Source organism: Colias croceus, chromosome 19 (genome assembly GCF_905220415.1).
Source record: "Colias croceus chromosome 19, ilColCroc2.1".
NCBI lineage: Eukaryota > Metazoa > Arthropoda > Insecta > Lepidoptera > Pieridae > Colias > Colias croceus.
The window spans coordinates 5057098-5083385 of record NC_059555.1 but is presented as its reverse complement, the minus strand read 5'-3'; the positions used below and the strand labels follow the sequence as shown (position 1 = coordinate 5083385).

The 26288-nt window shown below is 32.3% G+C and overlaps 3 protein-coding genes across 3 annotated transcripts in view; all 3 read right to left on the bottom strand.

Moving 5' to 3' along the window:
* LOC123700498 (LIM/homeobox protein Lhx5) overlaps positions 1 to 5512 on the bottom strand; it is a 51623-nt gene extending 46111 nt beyond the window's left edge. Inside the window, exon 1 of the mRNA XM_045647733.1 lies at positions 5272 to 5512. Coding sequence (XP_045503689.1) covers positions 5272 to 5287 — 16 coding nt within the window. The 5' untranslated portion in view covers positions 5288 to 5512. The remainder of the gene's footprint in view (positions 1 to 5271) is intronic.
* A 1595-nt stretch (positions 5513 to 7107) lies between these two features.
* LOC123700416 lies at positions 7108 to 10003 on the bottom strand. Its single transcript, XM_045647626.1, has 4 exons — positions 8552 to 10003; positions 8123 to 8269; positions 7607 to 7876; positions 7108 to 7167 (listed from the first exon to the last, which is right to left on the bottom strand). Exons 1-4 carry the CDS (start codon positions 10001 to 10003, stop codon positions 7108 to 7110), a joined length of 1929 nt encoding a protein of 642 aa, XP_045503582.1.
* A 9334-nt stretch (positions 10004 to 19337) lies between these two features.
* On the bottom strand, positions 19338 to 25661 carry LOC123700475 (trichoplein keratin filament-binding protein). The gene is made up of 9 exons (XM_045647699.1): positions 25348 to 25661; positions 24984 to 25201; positions 24483 to 24593; positions 24080 to 24262; positions 23730 to 23874; positions 21881 to 22168; positions 21457 to 21618; positions 20953 to 21144; positions 19338 to 20548 (listed from the first exon to the last, which is right to left on the bottom strand). The coding sequence occupies exons 2-9, from the start codon at positions 25196 to 25198 to the stop codon at positions 20357 to 20359; spliced, it is 1488 nt and encodes a 495-aa protein (XP_045503655.1). The 5' UTR covers positions 25199 to 25201; positions 25348 to 25661; the 3' UTR covers positions 19338 to 20356.
* Positions 25662 to 26288: the final 627 nt, after the last annotated feature.

Sequence of the window (26288 nt, the reverse complement as noted above, 5' to 3'; positions counted from 1 at the left end):
GTTAATAGTATTGTAGAATTCTTGATCTCATAAAAATAAAATATTTATTTTTGATTAATACGTAGATCTCTACCTACCTTATAAATACTTAGAAACGTACCTTTATTAATTAGTATGCGAATATCTGTATTAATATTAATTGTATTCAATAGGTAAGAACGTCTTTATTCATCCAAATGCAAACAATTTTGTTTTAAAATTTTAAACTACTTACCACGTAGGTACCTACCTGTTATATACCTACATGTTTCTCTAACTACCTACTTATCAAAAATTATTATAATATTACCACTGATGAACGACAATGTTAAAAAATAAAGATTGTCTCTCAGCTCTCTGAATCTAAGAGTATTTGCAAATTAGCCACTTTAGCAATTGCCAAGGATACGGGCTAAATAATGAAAAAAGTACCTATTGCACTAAGCACAAAACCACAATATGGTGTCATGTATTTTAATTAACACAAAACCAAAAAAACTAAATCGAACATGGAAAATAAATTAAAAACCCGCAGAATTGCACCACTTTTGGCAAAACAAAGAAACGGAAAATGAAGATTCCTTCTATACTTCAGTAATATTATTTTAAAAGCATTTTCAAATAAGGATATTTAAATTGTGTATGCTTTTTAATAGATTTTTAGATATACAAGTAAATAAATAAAGGGAAAATAAAATAAGTTCTGCATTTCAGCGTAGGTATTTTTATGGATACGATACACAATTAATTTTTCGGGACAAACCCTTGATCGTTAGTATTTCCTTTCGACTAAAATATATTATCGTATTTTAATTATACCTATTGTAGGTATTTTTAAAGTGTAGTTATTTTCGTTTTCTAATTTAGTTATCATCAAAGTGACTTGAAAAAAAACTTGATCATTTTGTCTTATTTAAGGAAAATATTCACTTGAGACCGAAATAGAGGCCAACTACATTTTTATAAACAGCATCGATTTGTATTATGAGAAACTTTGGCACGCTTCCAAAAAATTAATTCTGGTCGAAAAGACATCTCACTTCTATTGTTAAATCTGTGTAGACAAAGACGTGCTAAGATTATATACTTATGCCTTGTTATCCGTATTAAGATAATCACGTAGCGTTTTTTTTCCGTTAATCTGTCAGCAGCTTTTTAATTTTTAATCTGTATACGGATTGTGAATTAAAAGTACAAAAAATACGTAAAAAACCTAACCATAACTATTTTAACAAAAGCTTAGTTAGCATTGTCATAACGTTTTTTGTTCAATTTTCAAGAGTTTTTATTGAAACATGAATTTTAGTGAGATTACAATAGTTTGTATAAAAATAACTAGGTATAAGTTGATGTGTTTTTTTAACTACCTACACTCATGTTTTGTTTATGAGCAATCAACAATAAGTTTTAGTATAACAACCAGCTACAGATGGAACTCTATGATATTATAATACCTATATTTTAATATTAGGATTAGCTACACAGATATCCTTATATTATTTTATACCCACATAAAATGTTATCTTTGCTCTTTTCGTATGGCAAATAAATTGAAAATTTAAAACAAATAGGTAGGTACAGTGCCACAAACTTAACTGACCCGGTGGCAAAAACTGGAACTACGTGCCGCCTGTTTGAAATGTCACATTTTCACAGACTTTTCATACGAAATATTTTGTGTATAAATAAAAATGTTACTTATTGGTATTGACATTATTTTTACCCTTGCATCCGCGGAAATACTATTTAGCGGCACTAAAATCGACATCAGTGACACCGTCACCGGGGGCCTTAGCCAAACGGCAAAACGCCAAGGAATAGAATACGCTATCGATAGAAATTGACATAAGCGTATGATGTTTTGCATAAGGATTCGGTCACCCTACCAACGACAACGACGACCACGAACAAAATTTTCATCCAGTCGCAATTAAATAAAATTGTGCAAAACACAATTAAAAATGAAATTTAAGAATTTTCTGTCGTATTGGTGTTTGGAAAAAAAAATTTTGAGATCAATGGATAAACAAACAGGTTTTTCATAGAAACGGTGGCTCCTAGAAAAAAATGTATTTAACCTTTTTTATAGATAATTAGATTATATACAATTTTGGTTCAGGTGATTGTATGATAAACTTACCGTCTCGGCGAAAATCACAAAAAACCCTATTTCTTTTTATTAATTGACCTCGAATTTTTTTATTCCTGAGTACCAGAATGACGGGAGATTTTAATATTGATTTTGAACAAATTTCGGCAAGATTGGAACTTTGGTCGTGGTCGTCTGCGTCGTTGGTAGTGTGATCGAACCATTACCAAAATGTCATGAGCTTATGTCAATAATTAGCGTTAGCAGTTTCTATTCCATGGCGTTACGTACGTTTGTCTAAGGCCCCCGGGTCAGTTAAGTTTGTGGCACTGTACCTATTAAACATAATCTATCCGGTTGCATATTTTTAAAGAAACAGTGACATTGATTTTGAAAGTTTCACATTTCCTTATGAAATTTTTTTTAATATTATCCAATTATATCTACCTATACGATACATTTTGTCAGGATAATGGAAATAACGTTTTTCATCCAAATGAGTACATTCGTAGTTAGTACCTAATAGATATTATGGTTTAATTAATTTAAAATAACGAAATGGAATAACATTTATACAGGAAAATCCAAGCCGAATTCTTTAACTTGTCTAATTGACAACTTTAGTAGTTTATTGTACTGAAATATATTATAGTACGGGAGCTAGCAACGTTTAAAAAAAAGTCATTTTAGTATAGTTGGGTTTTTGATATACTGTTTCTCTTGCTATTTCGGTTAGAGTCCGGGCTGTCTGGCTGGCCGCAGTGGTTGCGTTTATTAGTGCGCATCTTATCTGCACAGGAAAATATCCCTAATTTAAAGTCATTTTTTAACGCGTAATTTTTAATCTTTTGCCTTTAGATATATCCATCAGACATAATTTTTTTATTGCAAGACGTTTTTTTCGTTGTAAAATAGGTGCCATACGCAATTTTTATTTCAAAATAACTAAAATGTCATCGAAATAAGTGAAATTACATCAACATGAGTCCGCTTAAAAGGTAAGTAATAACTTTATTATTTATATTATATTATCCTTTTTTAATACCTACTTATATTGAATAATTAGTAAACTAATATTTTTAATAGATGGTTTCATATTTATTACACTTTTGGGTATAAATATGAATTTGATGATATTTGTATTTTCTAGTGTTTGATTTTACGCGAGTATTATACATTTTGAAATTAAAGACTTGGGAAAATAATACAATGAATAAATCGCGTTTAAAATCCGTTAAAAAGTCTTTAATTTCTTGATGATATTTGGTTTTTATCAAGTTTACATTAACGTCCTATTTGAGGTTCGTTGGGAAAAAGGAGGCGATATGGTAGATTGTTGCAAAAAAACTGTAAATAGTAAAATGAATATTATATATAGTATAAGTAACACAGTGATTACTTATCCTTCACTGGGACTCATGTTGATGGAATTTCACTTATTTCGATGATATTTTAATTATTTTGAAATAAAAATTGCGTCTGGCACCTATTTAACAACGAAAAACACGTCTTGCAATAAAAAATGTATGTCTAATGGATCTATCTAAAGGCAAACGATTAAAAATTACGCGTTAAAAAATGACTTTAAATTAAGGATATTTTCCTGTGCAGATAAGATGCGCACTAATAAACGCAACCACTGCGGCCAGCCAGACAGCCCGGACTGTAACCGAAATAGCAAGAGGAACAGCATATCAAAGAACCAACTATACTAAAATGCTCACTTGTCAACGTTGCTACCTCCTAGAATATTATCTTATCAATAAATTCTTGTTTATTCTTAGTACAAAAAAAAACATACATTCTAGTACATAAAACAATACTAAATTATTAATAATAATTTATCCACTGATACCAAGAAATTTTAATAAATACTTTTCAATTATTAGTAGGTATTATTAATTGATAATGAAATTATTACGATAATATACCTACGTTGTACTATAGATACATATAGGTATATAAGTTAATGACATTTTTTAAAAAGAAAACTCGAAAATGTACATGTAAAATGTTTAGTAGGTACCTACCTACCTAGGCTTGTCGCGAATTTAGTTGATTAATATTTATGAAATTATTTTATGCTCTTTCTATACATTTCAATATTAAAGTTAACTATTTATAGTTAAAACCCTAGAAAATAATAAGTCAGGATAGGTATCAATCAATAGAATGTTACCTATATTTGATCAAATATAGGTAACATTCTAGTAGTTAGGAAATAAATTATATGTAGAGTCTATATTATTATTGTAAAACAATTATTATTTTAACTTAGGTATATTACTTTTTATCAATTTAACTTCTATCAAATTTTTATTTAACTACCTTTAAGTTACCTATAGAAATCGGTTTATTAAATCAATGGTATATTTGAGATTTTTAATTGTTGCTCTATCATTATTTTATAATTTTTATTGTAAACTTATCTTATTGATCTGATTATGGATTTTTGGGGAAACTTGAGGTGTTTGTGTTAAAAAATATTTTATAAGGTAGGTAGGTAATAGGTAGGTATATCTACCTACCAATATCTTTAAATTTCATCATGATAGCCATATTAACTTGGTCAATACATTTTGTAAATTCTCAAGTAACATTACTTTTCTATGACATTATATTCTTTCGGTAAATATTTATTATAATCTTAATAAAATAGTTTTTGTTTTAGTTTCATTCAGTTATTGAATTAAGGTCTGAATAATTTAACAAAAGAAAGAAAGAATACCTATACTAGAACAGCTATTCACCATTATTATATTTGTTCAAGCATGTCAAGTAATAATAAAGTGTTATTTTGCGCGCTAATTAGGCCTAAACGTTCGTCTTTTACATTAATATTGCATGCATGTGTGATTTAAAAGAAAATTGTTCATTACTATTCACTTAATTAAAAGTCAAGTAAAACCAGTATGAATACAGAAGCCATAATAATACATTACAAGGTAGGTGAAATAAGCTTTAAGTGATTTTATACACGCTTTAACTTAAAATTTGACTTGTAGAGTCATGAAAGCTTGCTCTATCTTATCAATTATAATTCAACGCAATGTTTTCAAAAGCTTTTGACTCATATTTTCATCTTCATTATTGAAACTAATAACATTCCAATAAATAAACATATAAATATGTACATAAAATCATACATAATTAAATAAATTAAAAATTGATAAAAGTAAAAGAAAAATAACAAACTAAACAACCTCCGTAAGTCGGCATCACTGATGCTATATGTCACATTCAAAGTTCGCGAATAGAAAACTTCAAAAAATCTAGTCTGATAACTCTAGGAACACAGGACACTGACTTTTACCAATGTGGTGCTGGTGGAAGGGGGCATGAGCCCCCCGACCTGCGGCTAGGAAGCCCGCCACTTCGGCACCCTCTACACGTCACTGCACTTGACACACCGCGAACCGCGCGGAGCTCCCAACGACACTCCAACACGCGCCAACACCAAACGCGTACTGATCGGAGAGCCGCAGCTTGGTCGCCCTAGCTGGAAACGGAGCGAGACGGCTACTCGGGCGGCCCTCGCGCTAGAGGGAGAGGCGAACAGCGCCGGCGACAGGGCGTGGTTCCGGTGAGCGGCCACTAGCGGCGAAGGGGTGGCGCCGCGTACGTTCTTCTAGTTTTTTTTCGTGCGTGTTTCTGTGCGGTAGTGGGATTTCATTTTGTGGGACACGTGCGGCGTTCGCAGTAAATTTAAATTGCCTTGCCGGTAGATCGGGTAGCCGGCTGTAATTATAGAGCTTGGGTTTTTCGGTTGCCTCTCTTCTAGGCTCGTCTTATTTTATGATTCTGGTTCTGTGAGGATGTTTTGACTGGGGGCGTGTGAGAGATGTTTATATGGAGTGTTGCCCGCCTTCCCGATCGTTCCATGATCTCTGTAATCTATTATTTTCATGATTCAACTGCGTTCTTGCTCTACAACATCTGTAGAACGAAATGTAGAGCTTATTATTCGAATTTAATTATTATTTAACAAAATATTTTGATAAGTATGTAAGATATTCACAGAAATGTGGACTTTCAATTAATGAGTAACTGCAATTTTTTAAAACAAAATCTCAATACCAATTTCTTAAAAATCATAATAATTAGGGATCATAGATTTAAGTTATAAAACACGAAAGTTACTAAAAATCGGAAAAAAGAAATGAAATAGGTATTCATCACGCCTCTTCATAGAGCTCTACATCAAAATGTAATTAATTACACTCAAAATATGTAACTAGTGACATCCATTTCAATCTTCATTAAGATTATAGACTATAGGAAACAAGTGTATAGCTAACCTTATATTTCCCACTTTCCAGCACCTTCTACAACATGAGACCAGTGAAAGATTCAAAATTACACCGATACTTTTACATGAACGTTTACCATTTTTCTTTTGGACGTCGTTATAAATCTTTTTCCCACACCAATTTATCCTTGTTCTTCAAAATAAAGCTTATTCCGTATACTGGAAAAATTGAGATCTATAAGTTATACGAACCATTTATGTACACATTTGCAAACAAGATGTGCCATTCGTTGCATTGGGTTGTAGGTATACTTACGTGCTTACCTACATAATATCTTTTTTTTGGGTTAAAATATTTTTTATTTATTTTTATTTATTATACTTTATTGCATTGAAAATACATATAACAAAGACAAGACTACAGAAACAGCAAAGGGCGGCCTTATCGCTAGGTAGCGATCTCTACCAGGCAACCCAACAATCAAAGGAAATATAACAATATGATGTGGGTGAGCAAAAATAAGGCAAACATAAGTACAATAAATAATTATACATACACTTACATACTTACAATACATACAATAAATACATAAATACACATACATAAATATATCCATAGCACATAAATATAATATACATATTATATACAAGATAAATATTAGTAACTATGCAGAAAAGAAGGAATCAGAAAAATAGAATAAAACAACAAATAAAAATAAACGTAAATACGACAGCTACACAAAATTATACAAGAGATAAATAATAATTTTTAATAAAAATTTAAAAGCGTTCAAATTTTGAGCACTTCTGACATTTGCGGGGAGAGAGTTCCATAATTGAACCGCACGAACTGCAAACGAATTATGAAAGAATTTTGTTTTGTGAGCCGGAATCAGAAGTAAAAGGTTAGTAGAGGAGCGTAGATTACTCGAGCTCAAGTATTTAAATTTCTCTCGAAGATAGCTTGGAGCTTTTGGATCAAACAACACACAGTACAGAAGATGAAGGATATGGGAGTTTCGCCTCAGTCGGATAGGTAGCCATTTCAGCCTCTTACGGAAGTCGGAGACGTGATCAAATTTTCTCAAACCAAAGATAAATCGGATGCAGAAGTTTTGGAGTCTTTCAAGCCTATCCAACTGGGCTTCAGAAAGGTCAAGGTAGGATGTATCAGCATAGTCAAGGTGGGATAGGAGAAGGGAATGAGCAAGCGCTAACTTTGTCGGAATGGGTAGAAGATTACGCAGTCGTCGCAAAGCCCCAGCGGAGGCAAACAGCTTCCTGCTCACTTCTTTCAATTGAGGATCCCAAGACAGTGTTTGGTCAATGTATATGCCGAGATCCTTGACGATTTTACTGTAGGGGAGTTGAGTGCCACACAAATGAACTGCAGGAAGCGAAACCCAGTCAACCTTCGCGATTAGCGATGGGCTACCAACAATGATGACTTGCGTTTTTAGTGGATTGACTTTCAATCCGAACTGGTTGCTCCACTCAACGACAGAGTTCAAGTCATTATTCATTGTTTGAATAGCGTTCGGCAACTCAGCAAGAGTTGACTGGGTATAGATTTGGACATCGTCGGCATACATGTGGTAGAGAGAAGATAAGGATTTCGAGATAGAATTAATGAAAATAGTGAAAAGGAGAGGAGACAAAACGCCACCTTGAGGAACACCAGCTTGAATATCACACCATGATGAGGTGACATCATCGCTGTGAATCCTTTGCCGGCGTCCACCTAGATAACTATGAAACCAATCAATACTAGTTGGAGATATGTTAAGCGAACGAAGCAGACTCACAAGGACATCGAAGTCAACGGAACTGAAGGCGTTACTAAAATCCAGTAACGTAAGCAATGTGAGCTGCTTGTTGTCCATGCCAAATCTAATGTCATCAGTGACTTTAGTGAGAGCAGTAGTCGTACCATGACCAGGACGGAAGCCGGACTGGAGAGGATTCAATAAGTTGTTCTTATTAAGGAATATGTTTAATTGATTATGTACTAACTTTTCCAGGACTTTGGACAGGAATGGCAAAATGGAGATAGGTCGGAAATCGGAAAAAGAAGAAGGATTAGGTTTTTTTGGGAGAGGAATAATATTAGCCTTTTTCCAGGCCGTGGGGAAGGTACCCGTGGAAATGGAATGGTTTAAAATGTGGGTAATGACAGGAACGACTATGTCGAGGATAGGTAAGATCATGCTACGACTAATACAATCACTCCCAACAGCATTAGATGACAAAGACATGATATTCTTCTTAACATCACTGCTAGTAAATTGATTCAGACAGAACGGAGGAAAATTAGGAGTTGGAATAGAAGAAAGAGTGTTAATAGTCATAACTTTAGTAGTGTTATCAAAATGAGGAGTTCCAGCAAAAAATTGGTTGAGTAATTCAATATTAAAATTTTTGAAATCAGCTTTGGGATCTTTACAGCCAACTCCTAAGGTTTTTAAGAACTTCCAAACTTTAGCAGGGTCGCCGTTCTCGACCGACGAGTGAATGTGGCGTCTTTGTGCATCTCTACAACAAGTATTACAACGATTCCGAATCTTAGTGTACTTCTCCCTGTTGGCGTCGTTACATTTTAGTTTGAGTTTGGTTTTGGCTCTAGACTTCTGTTGCAAAAGTGATTTCAGATCATCCGTTAACCAAGGCGCTGGAAGGTGTTTTAGCTTTACCGGTCTAAGTGGCGCATGCTTGTCGTACAGATCGGTAACAAGTGATGAGAATAGTTCAACCATAGTATCAACATTGTCCTGAGAATAAATGATAGACCAGTCGATATCTTGAGCATCACGACACAAGCGATCAACATCCACTCCGGCAAAGTTGCGTCGCAAGGAGATCTTGGGTTTGTGTTTAGGAGGACGGATATTATAGGAGATATAGATGAGGTCATGATGGGAAAAGGCATTGGCAGCATATTGACCATGCTGAAGGACAAGGTTAGGAGAGGAGACAATAATGAGGTCAAGAAGTGAAGGAGTGCAGTTAGGTAAAGTATGAGTTGGATTAAGAGGAAGAAGGTGTAAATTCGCTGACTCAATAATAGTTTTAAGAGTCTTGGCTCGGGAATCGTTTTTGACGATGCAGGTGTTAAAGTCACCCATAATTAGGGAGTGTTCATAAATAGGAATTAGTTGATCAAGGATGGATTCAAAGGAGTGAAAGTAGTTAACGGAAAGGGAGGGGCTATAGAACACACCAAGCAGGAGCTTGGTGTGGCGTAAGGTAACTTCAATGATAAGATGTTCGGCAGCATCGGAGGGTGGAGGCTGGGGGGAGAGGCTTATAATTTTGTAAGTGAGATGGGACCTTAAATAAATCGCGACACCGCCACCAGCCTTGCCGATCCGATCATTTCGTATCAGGTTATAACCAGGAAGGGAATAGCAGGAGGAAGGAAGACAAGGTTTGAACCAAGACTCGGATATAAGTAAAGCGTGCATGTTGACGGAATCAAAAGTTGCTAACATATCAGGAAAATGTGCTGGGACACTTTGCGCATTGATATGAACCGCATTAAATATTTTGGAATCATTAGAGAAACAGTTTGATAGGAGATTGTTTAGAGGAGTAAAGGAGGAAGTACTGTGGAAGCTGTCCTCACTACCAAGATCTTCAGAGGAGAAAGAGAGATAATTAACATTACTAGATGTGCTATCGTTCAACATATTGATTTGCAAGATAATATATTCTATGCTATATGTGTATAAGAAAATATATATAAATACAATATACCTACTATATATATGTATAAAAAATACTTATATAGATTATATAAAATAAAATATAAATAATACTAGTTAAAATAGATGAATAAATATTTTCAAATTTAAATAAAATGACAATAATGTAATAAATAAAATATTATTTGAGATACAATAATTTTATATTGTGCTCAATGTAAATATTTTTAACTAAATAACTTATTTTAACTACACCCCAGCAATAAATTGAGTACATAAATGAACGCATTTAAAATGTGTATAATTATCCGAAACGCTTTGACAATTAATGACATCTGACACTTGACAGTGATTGACATGACATTGACACAAACCAAATGTGATAAGTGATCTATTCAATAGTGACAAATGACAATAATATTAAAATTTTAAGTTGGTAAATTAACATTTTGTTTACTTATAAGTGGGTAACAAGGTTTTAGCGTGAACAGAAAAGCAACAAGTACGAAAACTAAGTGTTTGCAATTGTGACAAGGACTAAAATCACATGACAGAAGGATATGATATGTGCAAAACTTACATGTTACTTAGTTTGTTTAACTAACCTTCGTGACCTGGACGCTACAACATTTTTAGAAGTTTTGGGATCATTATTAGATTGTTCATTAGGAATCACTTGCGTTGCGCCCGAAGTGGTGCACGGAATCAAGTCCAACTCATTTAAGGAGGTTACACGTAACTTATCACCACTCTGTCCAATAATAAAAATGTTCCCGTCCCGTGTCCAACACTTGTTTATGCCGAATCTCTTACGAGCAGCTATAAAAGTTTCATGGCGACTCTTAGTCAAAAATTCAGAAAGTGTAATGCCAGAGTTTTTTAAGTTAGATTTTTTGAACCAAATGCTATCTTTTATTTGCACATCACTGAATTTAACTAATATAGGACGGGGCTTGGAGTTTGAACCGTTGATATTATTATTAAATATATTTCTAGATTTTACTTTTATTTAATAATCTCAAAATTTTATACCTACTTACCTAAAATTGTATTTATTTAGTTTGTAACCGTTTATCATCTAGGTAATAAATAAGTACCTACTGTTTTTATATACCTAGATGACAAGTCTATGAAACGTTTGTAGAGGTAAGTACCTACTTACTTACTTTATTAACCTGTCTGCCTTCCGAGGTTCGGGAGTAGATACCCACATATGCTCTAATAATTTTGTCGATCTAGTTAAAGATCAATCCTGCCTAGAGCAAAATTGTTTTTGTTATTTTCATTACTCTTTTATATATACGATCCTTAAAATAATTAACAAGAATAGTGATATAGAATTTCAGTAGTTTATTAATAGATCTCATCACTTAGCAGTGATCTCTTCCAGACAACCAGTGCAAAAAGGCACGAGCTAAATTAAATAGTTAAACTGTTATTAAAATAATAGGGGTACCAGTTAGGTACCTACTTATCCATAGGTATAAAATGACTTAATGAGAACTATCGATATGTTATTTCAATTTGATAACATGAGAGGACATGAATAGGTAAAACAAAGAACTCTACATTATTTATATTCCATCGATAGAGAGATTTTATGCCTGTACGATTTAATATTTCTATTTTATTTATTAGCTAAGATTTTGCTGCTATAATGATATACATATGTGTAACCTACAGTTATACAAAGCTTTATCATTAAATAAAAAAAATAAATAAAAAAAATCATTTATTTGGAAACAATACATAAATACAAAACAAATTAGACACGACGATCGCCTCAACTAGGAACATTCCTGTGCTAGAGACGATCGACGCATTCCTCTCCAGACTTAGCCAGTATTGTTTAGTTAACTTACATACCTACTAGTAGACTTTACATATTTTCTAAAGTACAGAATAATAAGTAACAAATTGATTATTTTTAAATAAGGTTAATAATAACATTTCGGGCATGCAGTTTGTGTGGGTGTGTGTGTGTGTGTGTGTGTGCGTGTGTGTAAGTGTGTGTGTGTGTGTAAGTGTGGGTGTGTGTGAGTGTGCGTGTATGTTGTGTATGTAAATTGTGTGTTTTATTATCTCGATTACCTAATCAAAAATATATAGACAACTATTATATTTACCTACGAAATATAGTATTTTCTTAAATTTCGTCGTTAATTTGTGAATTACTAATATTTTATTTAATCAGAAACAAAGTGAGTACCGCATGTAGAGCCTACTTTCCCCTGTAAGTTTGTAGTTTTAAGTGCTTTTTATCCCAAAATAGGTATAGTACCTAACTAACTATTAGATATAAGTATCATTCATATGATCACAGTAGTTGGTGGTCCTGACCATCACAGGGTTCCATTCATACAATACAACTTAGAATAATTATGGTTACAATTTATTTCCATAGGTTATAAATTGGCAAAATAGAAATTCAAAGTTACAAAAATTCCCATAAAGTTGGAAATTGCTGCTAATTTTGAAACACCATTACCTACATAGATACAAAGAGCGAAAGCTCCTCGTCCACAAAGAAAAGTTACAAAATAAAAGTTCGCAACGCACTTTTCACCTGTTTCAGCGAATCGGTAATTTTTATATTAGGTATAGAATATTATAAAAAATATATTCATAAAAAATTAGGAAGGAATCTATTTCTGTAGGTATATTAAAATATAGAGATAGATCCCTACCTACATATTTTCATAAAGATACCTATCTATCTGTAGGTAGATAGGTACACGTTTTTTCGCGAACAAAATACCTACTGTTTAAACTGATGAACATACCAATAGCTGAAAAATCAGGTTAACAAATATGTATTATTATTTATTAGATATACTTACTTGGTACATAAATATCTATTGATTGCCTATTTTTTTATTCAATTAAAAACCTACTAGTACAGGGTAGGTATACCTACTATAGAGTTGCATGTAACTTTACACGTGAATTTGTTTTTTGTAATGCATAATTAAAGATTCAATTTAAAAAACCTTGTAGATTCGTCCAAAATCATCTATGAATAATTATTTATCCATCCATTATCCAACTTCCATAATCTCTATATTTCTGATTGTATCAACGATGCGATGCTCTAACTTTCACGTATAGATACCTACCTAGGTATTTCAATTATTTACATTGTAGGTACCTAAGGTACATTCACTGAGAATACTTTAGGTAATTTTGCTTTCCGAATCGGTGGTACCTAAATGTTAAAAATATGTTAGGTATAACGTTTAATGATTCAAACGTTCTAGAAGAAGTCTTATTGATAAAATAAATGTTTGAGTTTGAATAAAAAGTAGGTACGTACCTAGTTAGTGCTACTAGGTCAAACCAGGTACTTAAAATAATTTCATTTTATTTTCGCAGATTTGGGCGATTTCTCTTCATCCAATCCTCATTAGCTAAAGGTGTACATACATAATATCTAAATAATGAAATATCGGATTTAAGCTTTCGGAAGTTTCTATGGAAGTTATGTAGGTACCTAGTGTGTTTTATATTTACGATTTAATAAACTGGCGTCAAAACCACTCTTGAGACGTACCTAGTTGTTAGATATTTCACCTATTATCCTACTCTAAAGTACCTACATAAAAAGATCTAAGTGACTCTACCATAATAGTTATTAAGCAGGTAGGTACACAAGACAGTAAGTACCTAATTTATCAGTTTTGTAACAGTTTTCATATACATTCTACACTACATAATATCGACTTTCTGCACCCTTTAAGGCCAAAATCTTGCTAGCCAGCCCGGAAAACGCGGCACAAAATTTGATTAGGTAGGCACACGGCCGTCTTAAAGATCATCAACATCATAAATAAAAATCGGTAATTTGATAGGAGCTTGGTTTTAAGCAAATTATAATTGTAGAAAAAAAAAATTTCTTGAAAATTTTCCATTTTCATTATTTATATTTCTCTTCTTTTTACTGAAGTAGTTTAGGAAAATTTCCGAAATAGGTATAGGGTTTTCTATGAATTTAAAATTAATAGTAGGTACCTAACGATTCTCTTCCATCGACATAAACTTCAATCTCTATTGAAACTAGCTAACTGCACAATAGATAGATACGGATATTATTATATTATTATTTATTATAGAGCAAAGAATATATGCGCAAGCGCAGGTGGAATTTTCTATCACTCCACAGAGACGTACCTATGATTGATCCGACAGGCGACAAGGCGAGAACAGCTCAGGATTGGCAAATTTACGTGTTATCACAATTTTAACGCGAGGTATTTCAACGCGAGGCAAGATTTTAGGATGTGAAGTGTGGGGGGCCGTTCGCGTGACTCGCGCTCCTCGCGCTCCTCGCGTCGTTTGTTTTTCGTAACGTGCGCTATGCCACAGTGTAAAATATATCAAAAGTAAATTGTGATCAATTTTTATTATGTAAGCAATGTAAAAGTGTTTGTGTCAGATTGTAAATATAAAAGTAAATAAAGTAAGCATTTACAACTTTATAAACTGAGATAAGTAGGTACTAGGAATTTATTAATTAGCACAACATAATTATGGAAGTACTTGGTGTAACTAATAAATATTACTTGCTGCTACCAGTAGAAGCTTAGAGTATTATAATATTAGAATAGTATAGAGCGCGTGTATTGCACAAATTGCTTAGTGCGCATCGAAGGCAGATGAGCTATAGATACTATATAAATGTGTGTGTGACAAATAGGGATGGGTAGGTATCAATTGCGTGTTGAGCTATCGATAAGTTATGTAAATAAATATGTAACATAAGAAAATATATTGTTCAATATGTTATTAAAGGAGAAATGTATGAAGAAAGTATAAATATATGTAATTTTAAATAATAATGTAAAGTCTTCTATTAATTATAAGTAGTTTAAAAAAAATGTATAATTGAAATATCTGAAAAAACGTGTGGACTTCTTAACTATTAAAATTAAGAAAATAAAAGATCCGGTTTAGTACTATTTTTTAATAATAAATCAAATAATAATAGTATTTAATGTTAAATAAAAATAAGAATTAATTAATAATTTAAAATGAAATAATAAACAATATAAATATATATCAATTCTATACCTACCAAAACCTTCAAAAATCAATTTAGCGGTTAAAATATAATATCGTAACATTACATACTTTACATTTACACTATAATACATTCGCATTCATAATATTAGAAAGTGTATGATACAAAACACAACACAAAATTATTTTTAATATATTTTTAAAAGAGTTTTAATATTAAAGTCAAATATTAATATGTTAAAATATAGTTTTTCTTGTAAACTATCGAGTACAGCGTTGGTCAAGTCACATCACTACGATCACGTGGCGGCAGTAAGGTGTGCGAAGGGTGCGCGAGCGAGCCTGCGCGTGTCCGCCTCCCCTTGTATTTATTATCTAATATCTATTTATTTAATCAGGCATAGTATGGTGCTGAAACGAGACATAGAAGGAGCGTAAATAAACAGAATGGAAGCAACCTTATAACTCAATAAATAAAGTATATTTTTAAATGTAGTTCCGTTTATAGTAAAAGCCGCTTTGCGTGTTTTATTGTTTCGTCTTTCACATTCGTTACAAAAATTGTGATCGAGTAACGTCTACTGCACTCTTCCTAGTTTATAATGTCAACTAAAAAAAATGAGACACGAAAAAAATCTCAATCGTCACCTAGGAACGTATAACGTAGAACCTATAATCCCATATATCTAATAATTACGGTTTCTGTATTCGAGGCATATATTTTATGGAACATATACCCCGCCAATAAGGAACTTTTACTGTAGTGATTAATAATTATTATAAGTCAATAATCATTATTATTTGACTATTATCATTTATTTTTTAACTAATAATCATTATTGTTTTTTTCCTTAAAATAAACAACTGTAATTAATAATAATACCCCAAAATTATGCAAATAATACACCAATTACGTAATAATAATCCATACTAATATTATAAATGCGAACGTAACTCTGTCTGTCTGTCTGTTACTCAATCACGCCTAAACTACTGAACCAATTTGCATGAAATTTGGTATAGAGATATTTTGATACCCGAAAAAGGGCATAGGCTACCTTTTATTGCGAAATATGTACCACGGGCGAAGCCGGGGCGGACCACTAGTATTATATATATAAAACAAATTATTATAAACTAAACTCTTATTTCACAGTAACGCAGCTTTTATCGTTTTGAAATAAAAGCATACGAGGTGAAACTTTATGACCAACTGATATTTTTATTCTGTGTCATCAAGTAACTACGTTTTTATCATATTACTCAATTTACATACCGTTTCTTATAGTTTACTCTTTTTTTTGATACTGACACTGCTTTCTTCCGAATTTTGTTTGTTTTGTTACCCATTTTCAATAATTTATCGTTACTCAAAACGTAAAATCGAGCGGAGATAATTTGACACAGGTCCTACGTTAGCAAGCGCCTGATCAGGACTGGCGGGGTAGCGGGCAGCGCGGTTTGTAAAGAAAACGCTGGGCAACGTTAAGTTCTGAGATATAATATGTATTTAATAATTACAGGGCTTCAGTAGAAAACCAAAATTTAGCACGTTTTCTGCAGTACATCAAAATACATATCCTTATATAAAAATTATTTCCAAAATCAGAAATTTCATTAATAAATAATTCATTTTCGATCTTTATTTTAGCCTATTTTTATGATTTTATATGATCGACCAAAATACACGTGGTTGTGTAACAAATTAGCACACTTTTTAGGAAATATCTTGAAGTGTATTGATTATTTTTTCTAGAAGCGTCATATAATTGCAAATACATGAAAAATTTGATCTTGCAAACCAATTTTACTCCGCTTCGCTGAAAGGACTCCCCTTAATTAAGAAATATTATTTTCAAACTAATAGAAGTCAATGGGATGTAGAGAAAAAAGATATTTATGTAATTAAATTAGATATAGGTAACATGATTTAATAAACAGAATTAAAATGAAATATTGTGATGTTTTATTTATTATCTACTTATGTAGGTATATGATATAAATTACTATATTACAAGTGTGTTTGTTTGTTGATTTGTTTGTTTTTTGTATCTCAGGAACTACCTAACCTATACCTACTTACTAGACTGATTTGAAACATTCTTTCGGTATCAGATAGCAGATATTTATCTATGCATATGGATGTATACCTAAACGATACGTAAAATATACCAAAATAGTTTTTTTTTTTTCAATTTTTATTCTGTCTTTTACGGCTAATTTCTGGAACGGCTATACCGAGTTTGACGGGATTTTCACTGACAGACAGCCAATATAATAAGGAGTAGGCTACATTTTATTCTGATATTTTCATAACGATTAAGAATAATGTAATGTTAAAAATGAAATTTATGCGGGGAAACCGCGGATCGCATCTAATTAGCGTAGTTACCTATATTAGGACTACTATATCAGACTAGCTTCCATACTTAATATTATAAATGCGAAAGTAACTCTGTCTGTCTGTCTGTTACTCAATCACGCCTAAACTACTGAACTAATTTGCTTGAAATTTGGTATGGAGATATTTTCATACCCGAGAAAGGACATAGGCTACTTTTTATTGCGAAATATTTTGTACAACGGGCGAAGCCGGGGCGGACCACTAGTTATAATATGTACCTACATACTAATTGCACCTAGTCTTAATATATATAAATCTCGTGTCACAATGTTTGTCCTCAATGGACTCCTATACCACTTAACCGTTTATAATAAAATTCGCACACCATATGTAGTCCGATCCAACTTGAGAGATAGGATAGTTTTTATGAAAAAAAACGTAAACATGTAGGTACCACTGGCGAAGTCGGGGCGAACCGCTAGTTGTTAATATAAAAATTTGTGAGTAAACTGAATGCGAACTGAATGCGAATTTATAACGTAAGTATAACAGTGAAATGAATATGTTTATATTTATGTAGTTACTAGCTGTTCCCCGCGGTTTCACCCGCATTTCTCCGCTCCTGTTGGTCTTAGCGTGATGATGTACATAGCCTATAGCCTTCCCCTATAAACGGGCTATCTAACACCGAAAGAATTTTTCAAATCGGACCAGTAGTTCCCGAGATTAGCGGGTTCAAACGAACAAACAAACAATCAAATATACAATCAAACTCTTCAGCTTTATAATATTAGTATAGATATAGGCACGTCGATAAAAATGTGCTCTTAAAAATCAGTTGAGACTTTAAAGTAAGCTTGTATCTCTATTAATTTTTTATATACCTATATATTATCATTTTACACCAAAATAACAAATATATCTTTATTAAATTACATTTTTTTAATAATTAGAAAAAAGTATTATATTACATACTTTAGGAGCTTTTACAAAGCTTTATGATATGTTTTACAACGCCATCTAGTTACATAAATATGTACTACCATCGCATCATCAAACTACAAGAACGAATGTGTAAAGCTAATTGCCAAGTAAACCAACAGATGGCAGTATTCACAATTGTGATTACATACGTATATATACGTACATGAATTATTATTATTATTAACCATGGACCAATATATTAAAATATATTGGTCCATGTTATTAATTACTAGGTTTCCGCCCGCGGCTTTGCCCGCGCAGTCAAAGAAAAACCCGCATAATTCCCCTTCCCATGGGATTTCCGGGATTGCGTCATTTTCCCGGGATAAAAAGTAGCCTATGTCCTTTCTCGGGTATCAAAATATCTCCATACCAAATTTCATGAAAATTGGTTCAGTAGTTTAGGCGTGATTGAATAACAGACAGACAGACAGACAGAGTTACTTTCGCATTTATAATATTAGTATGGATTGGTCCATGTTATTAATTACTAGGTTTCCGCCCGCGGCTTCGCCCGCGCAGTCAAAGAAAAACCCGCATAATTCCCCTTCCCGTGGGATTTCCGGGATTGCGTCATTTTCCCGGGATAAAAAGTAGCCTATGTCCTTTCTCGGGTATCAAAATATCTTTCGCCTTTATAATATTAGTATGGATAAGAAAACTATTTATAGCTTTACCTCGCGTTTTTACAAAGGACAAAAACTTTCAACCCATATATTTTGATATGTATTTCAGTTTTCAGTACATAATTAATATTATGTATGCCCATTATACATATGAAAATTATTTCGATTTCAAATTTGATGTTGTGAAAGCGTACCTACCGGCCCAACCGGCAGACAGATACAAATATGTACTCTTGTATTCAATTTTTTTTATAATATTGGTATAGAATCTATACCATATACATAGTTACTATAGATGATTTATAATACACGATAAAGATCATCAACAAGGTGTTTAAAAAAAAGAAAATATTTTACGAAAAATTTATTTATCACTCGTCAATCACACACACATTACCATACAAAAATGCTTAAACCCAGTCTCAAAAAATATACATTTTTTAATAATTCTTACTATTATTTGCGTATAAATATTCGACTCGACTTTTTTATATTTATAGCTTACATCAACACGTTCAAAATCACAAAAAAATAATTCATTCATTAAAATAAATACATTTTTTCCTTAATGATACCAAAAAATACAGCCTCTTATGATCACACACGAATAAGATACCTGTTAGCAGCTACGTATATAAAAATAAATTATTTATTTCATTTAAGCTAGCTAGACCAATGTATAAACACGGACCATTGCAAATACAATACTGACTTGATATGAATAACATCAGGGACCGAGTCTGTAGATGTTTTTAAATCATTTAAGAAAAGGTTAGGTACATAAATAATAATATATCTTATCCGTAAATGTTTACATATGGGAGCACCAATAAATCAATAATACAATTTTAGGGAGGGTGACAACGGTCTGAATTATGCTGTACATAATATTGCAAAAAAATTATAACAAAAATTTAACACAAGTTAAGGCACAGTGAAGATTCTTATGGAGAGAAAACATGAAAAGGGGCAGAACAACGTCAGTTAAGGCAGATGGTCATAAATGCAAGGATAAAACTGTCAAACCACACACTTCAATGGACGCTCTTAACAATGGGCAGCGTTGGGCGAGTAGAGGCAATGACGATAGGATTGTTTAGAGGACCTAAATGTCTATGATCGACTATCATTGTAGATGTTTATTCAAAATCGCCGTGATGGCGACAAACATCGATGACCATTTGTTGGGCCAACACTGCCCATTGTGAAGAGGGACCATAATATTTTGGTTTATCAAACCAATCATATCGCTTCATTTACTTTGAAGTTTAAAGCGTTTAGCGTTTGAAGCGATACTATTGGCTATTTACGAAAACATTCCTCGCTACACATCCTCGCACATTATTGGTGGAAAATTACTTTAGCCATTCATGCCCAAGCTTGAGTATTTCCTTCGCGTTGTGTCCTAGCGATCTCCGCTCTAATTCTCCTTTCGTTAAGTGCCGCTTCTCTCAACTCTTGTTCTCTACTCGCTACGGCGTCCATTTGCTCTTTTTGTAGTTTGAGACTGTTTAGTTGCGACTGGAGCGTCGTAATTGTGGAATATGATGTATTCTTTAACTGTAAAATTATAAGAAAACAAATTGAGATAGGAAATAATTAATAATTGTTAACTATATGCCCTGTATTTTTTTTATATTCGACTTTGAATACCTATGTGTTACTTACTTTTTAAAATGAAAAACGTAAAAAAAATATTTAATTGATTTAAATGTTTCTAAGACAAATAAAATATACTTTATGAATGCTATATATATGTCAATCCTATTATAATATTGTTATTTGATATATTTTGATACATATTCCACAGGGCTATTTTGAATGATTCAATTATTTCTATTTGAACATGTAATGCTAAAAATAAATAAATAAAAAAAGATAATAATTTTAACTTAATATTACAGAGAAAGGTATCATAAAACAGTAGTTTTTGTTGTAACCAAGTTAGTGTTCTTATAACCAACCTGTGTTTCCCTCTCTCTTGCTCTCACTTCTTGATGGAAATTGTCCATTTGGCCCAATATCTGCTCCCGTTCTAATACATTTTCTCTCTGTTGCTGTATGTTATATTCTATCTTTTCTTCTATTTGCCGTTTTAAAGTCGCTATCACTTCCTGCATTAATTTACTTCGAGCTTCTCGTTCTTTGGCCCACAACTGAAAAACAAATGAACTTATTAGGTACAAAAATTTGAAACACACTACGAAACATGACTCCTCCCCTTACCAATAACATTGCTTCATTTAGAGTTTAAAGCGATACTATTGGTTCTTTAAGTCCCGTATTTACTCCCTTTAGTCCCGGATTTACTGATCGATTTTTTTAGGGAGACATTTCTTTTTTTATAGTATTATTGTCTTATGATATTATAAAAAAATAAAAAACATACTAATGTCTTCCCATTAAATAAATAATTTTTCAAATTTTCTTTTATACGGAATTAATATAGTAGATTTATAATTCCATACCTTATCTTGTTTTTCGTTAAGTTGCCTTGCTTCTCCGTCATACATGGTTTCAATGTTCTTTTGTCTTTGTCGCTCCCTCTCCCTGTGCTCTTCTAACTCATGTAAGGCCGCATCTAAGACACGCTTGTGATTTTTAGATTTCTCTTTGTCTGCTTCCATATCCTGTAAATATTTTCATATATAATAATAAAAACAATTTCTTCCTATTCATGTTTAACTAGAAAACTTTTCTATATTTCCCTTTACTCTTATAAAAAAAAAATCAAATAAAATAAACATTAAACTTAGAAGCAGGCAAACAATATACATAGTTACCACCTGCCACCACAATGAATTAAATTTTATTGAACAAATAGTTAACAGATAGGTATATTAAAAATTTGGAAGAATAACTTTTGAAGTTTTATATTAAAAAAAATATTACCTTAATAACAGCTCTCCTAATTCTCTCTAACATTTTTAAATCCAAACTTATTTCGTTCAAAACGGATAACACTTTTTTCTTAAGCTTAAATTTATGTAGACCCATGTTGATAATACTTGTGTCTCTTTCTGCAACAAGCTTTAAATGTTCTCTTTCTCTTTCATTCGATATAAACTGCAGTTCGTCGAGAATCATTCTTTCTTTCTCTTCAAAAGTTCGCAATTTCTTTACAGCTGTCTCTTTCTCACTCAATTCCGCTATTTGTTCTTCAAGACCACTTCTAAGCTCCTGTGAAATCAGTAAAATTGATTACCTATATTACATTATTAATTAATATTCATGGCAGTTATAATCAATATAGTATTTTATGGGCTTTTTTATAACAGAATAAAAGCCATAAAAATACTAAATTCTATTATTGACAAATCTTTCATGGAAAGATAATTTAATTTATAGATAGGGAGGCGAAGAGGGGAATTTTCTGCAATACTCGAGCGTGGCAGTTTAAGATATGAGAGATACCTTAGACCTAATAGAACAACCTTGTTAACTATTTAGCTCTTTAAGTAGTGACGCGCGCCCAGGATAGACGATCAGATTAGTAAAAAAAAATCGATAGTCTGAAATACTCGAGCGCGTCAGATTAAGATATTGGGGGTTGATTTTAGTGTTTTAAGACTAAATTTAACTAATCTGACGATAAGTCCTTGACGCCGCCAAGTTATAGGGTCGCGAACTTGTAAAAAAAAAACGTTAATCCGGCATTCTCGAGCGCGATTGTTTTTATTTTTATTTTGAAGAATATAATCGAAAACTTACTAAAAATACAAAATCTGCCGGTTTCCGCGTGACCGGAAGTCTGGAGGAGCCATTTCGTCTTCCGAAAAACGCGTTGCAGTATATAAGTCGCGAACGATACATTTTACAAAAAAAAAAGTTTGAATAAACAAAAAAGGTAATTTTATTTTACACAAAAAAGGTCTCTTTACATTTTTGTCCAAAGTTAAAACTTTTTGACTTGAATCATCATAAAAACTCAAACTCCCGGTTTTTTGAGTATTTCTCGAAAACTGAGGGTGTTAAGAAAAATTGATATGAAATAACGATGATTAAAAAAAAGAAACTCTCAAACCTTTTTCGGTCAGATTAAGAGAACCCACCAACATTTTAGTCAGATTAAGAAAATATGCTTTCAGGAGACCGAGATAAACCTCCCCTGTGAAAATCTGACGCGCTCGAGTATTTCAAAAGGACTTTTTTTTTCTGCATTTTCAAAAATTCATCGTAACTTATCGTCACGCCGAAATCGTCAGTTTTTTTAAGGGGAGCTTCCTTGGGGCCTACTTAACACCCCTTCCGAAAATCTGACGCGCTCGAGAAAATTTTTTTTTTGTGCATTTTTGACGAATTAATATGCCTAGCCCCACCACGCAAACCGGCAGATTAGTATACCGTTGTTATCAGAGGCACTTGGGGCATACGTAGTATGAATATCTGACGCGCTCGAGAATGCCCAAGTAACTATTTTTTTTTACATTTTTGGAAATCCGTACACGCCAAACCCACCGCTAAAATGGTTTTTACCATAGAAGCTTTTCTTTTCGAAATTATTTTATCTATCGATTTTGATAAGTCTCGACGGCGCCGTTTAATTACGCCATTTAGCTACCTCGCCTCCCTATCTATAGTAACAGGATAGATAGGATGGATTTATAATTTAGTATGCATATTTAATGTACAATTTTAGTCAATTAATGTTGCTATTAAAAAAATAGAGGTTAATAATTATTGTTTACTAAATTGTAAAAAAGCATAAATACATATTTGTATAAAAGTAAAGATATGTTACCCTCATTTGCAGCTCTTTCTCTCTAAGTCTTTGCTCTTCTAATTGTATTTGCTTCTGCAAAGCTTCATCTCTCTCTTGCAGTATCTTTCGAGTTTCCTCATCATCCTTTTTCTTTTGTACCTCTTTTTCCACTATTTGTTCAAGCCTGAAAGAAATTGAAAATAGTAAGACGGACAAAACAACATGTACATACTTACTCAAGGAAGCTCATAATATCGATTTATGCTTTAAAATAAGAATGTGTAATGTTCTTTCAAATTTAACTTGAAAAAAAGAATTAGTTAACTAAATATCCAACAAACACCTTAACCTAACCAAGTAATTACTCAAAATATTTAAAATATTACTACCAAGCTGACTTCAGTTTTCCATTAGCCATATAAGATGAAGCGGCTCTCAACTCTGGTTGCCTCAACCGCCAGGCATGATACAATTTTAATTCTGCTTCTTGCTTCCTGAGTTGTTCCTCTTTTTCCATTATACCTTGATTTATTTCTTGCAGAGTTGATGTTGGTACTTTGTTGAGGTAGGAACTAGAGATAAAAGTAAATAAAAGTTGTATAAAAAGATGCCAGAACTTGAAAATTACAGGAAGTATGTTGTTTTCAAATTTAATTTATTCAAAACAATATGGTTTTCAATTTTCATAATAGTTTTACTAGATGACTAAAAATTATTTGAAAGATCCAAATTTAATGAGAAACAATTTGAACAGTGAAATATAAACAGAGGATTTTAAAAAAATATACTCACCCATTTTTAAAGAACTTTGGTTGTGCGGCTAAAGCTTTCAACTCCTGCTGATATTGCATATTTTCTTGGAACAACATTAATTCAAGTTTCTTGCGTCTTTCTTCCAATTGCCTGAAATAAAAAACATTGAAAAATCAATCTGTTTAGAGTTTTTTTACAACAATTAAAATAATGTTTCTGCCTTTATAAGTAGAACACAAGAAGATGAACACATATTATTATAGTTGTTTTAATATCTTAACGCAGGACACAGGTAAATCATTGAATAATCTATTTACATAAATTTCATGAACTAATAAAACATGTGAGGATTATCTATACTAATATTATAAAGCTGAAGAGTTTGTTTGACTATTTGAATGCGCTAATCTCAGAAACTACTAGTCATTATTTCGGTGTTAGATAGCCCATTTATCGAGGAAAGCTATAGGCTATATATCATTATCCTAAGACCAACAGGAGCGGCAATAACTATAAGAATATTTACATTATTTTACTTACGCTGCTCTTATCTTTCTTTCGCTCAAAAGTTCAGCTTCTCGTTTTGCCTTTTCGTAGTATCCTTCAGTTGTCCACTGTTCGTGGTGTCTTGATTTGTTAGTGTTCTTCTCAAAATAGTTGGCAACCTTCTTTAATTCTTCAGCACGACGAAGTTCATTGTCCCGCTTTTGGGCTGCTAGAGCTTGCAACTGCCACTGTGGTTTTGGACGCAACATGATCTAAAAATATAAGATAAGTATACATTGTAAATTAAGTGTATCAGTAATAATGCCTGTGTGAAAATATTTTACACATTAATTAAATAAACAAACTATATACATACTAACAGTTTTTATTTCAATAAAACTGGTTTTGTATGACATACCTGTTACTATGTTGACGAAATAATAAATATATTTTTCAAAGGATACGATGACTAATTCGTGAGATCAATAATGTTTCACGGTTGACTGTGCACGATGAGACCTCAAGTAATTATGACTATACTTGGTCGTTGGTTACTTGCAAAAACCTTGCATTCGGTTATGATCGCGTAGGCGCTAAAACGGTCGGAATTGGAGCATGAGGTCAGTCAGTTGATTAAATTACATTCAATTCACTTCCTGGCCAAACCGTTTTTAGTTAACTATCTTCAATCACGATACATGCACCATTACATAAAATCAGTTCAAATTTCTATGAAGAAAACGGTCTCCGCTTGTCAAATTTTGTTTATTTTGTCATAGAAACGTCAAGCACTGATCGTGTTGCTAAGCAACGCATTCGTTATACGATAAAAACGTGCTGACCTTAGGTACTGACAAAACTTAAAAAAAATAATCTCCTTTCTTTTCAATTTACCAATAAAAAATAGCTTGCTATTATAAATATAAATATTAAATATTTATGAATTGTATGAGTATACGTATGCGTATCAACTACAAAATAATTGCGCCTGGCTTAAACTCCGATTCAATTGTTCAATAGCACTCTAACACAATATTTTTCAGGCGCTATTATTTTTAAGTAAACTAAGGATTTCTATAATACATCATGAAATGGCAAATATTTTAACAGTACTTTCAGTTGTAGCGATGTAGAGTAAGTTACTTAAATAAAAAAAAAACAACTATGATTGATTTTTCTAGAACGTAATGCCGACAAGAAACGATGTTTTAATTCGGACGAAGTTGCGAGCATCAACTAGTATTTTTATATATTGTACATAATAATATATTTGAAATGTGTAAAAAATAAATGTACTTATAAAGACAGAAATGTTATGTTTATAAATCAACATTTAAAGTAGTAATATTAATATGTTTA

Coding starts and splice junctions, on each gene's coding strand:
- LOC123700416 (XM_045647626.1), bottom strand. CDS start 10,003: ATGTTGAACGATAGCACATCTAGTAATGTTAATTATCTCTCTTTCTCC. Junction 7,877..8,122: donor CCGTTGACTTCGATGTCCTT/GTGAGTCTGCTT, acceptor ATCTATACCCAG/TCAACTCTTGCTGAGTTGCC. Junction 7,168..7,606: donor GGGATCCTCAATTGAAAGAA/GTGAGCAGGAAG, acceptor ATTCGTTTGCAG/TTCGTGCGGTTCAATTATGG.
- LOC123700475 (XM_045647699.1), bottom strand. CDS start 25,198: ATGTTGCGTCCAAAACCACAGTGGCAGTTGCAAGCTCTAGCAGCCCAA. Junction 24,263..24,482: donor CCAAAGTTCTTTAAAAATGG/GTGAGTATATTT, acceptor TTTTATCTCTAG/TTCCTACCTCAACAAAGTAC. Junction 21,619..21,880: donor TTAGGAGAGCTGTTATTAAG/GTAATATTTTTT, acceptor AAATATTTACAG/GATATGGAAGCAGACAAAGA.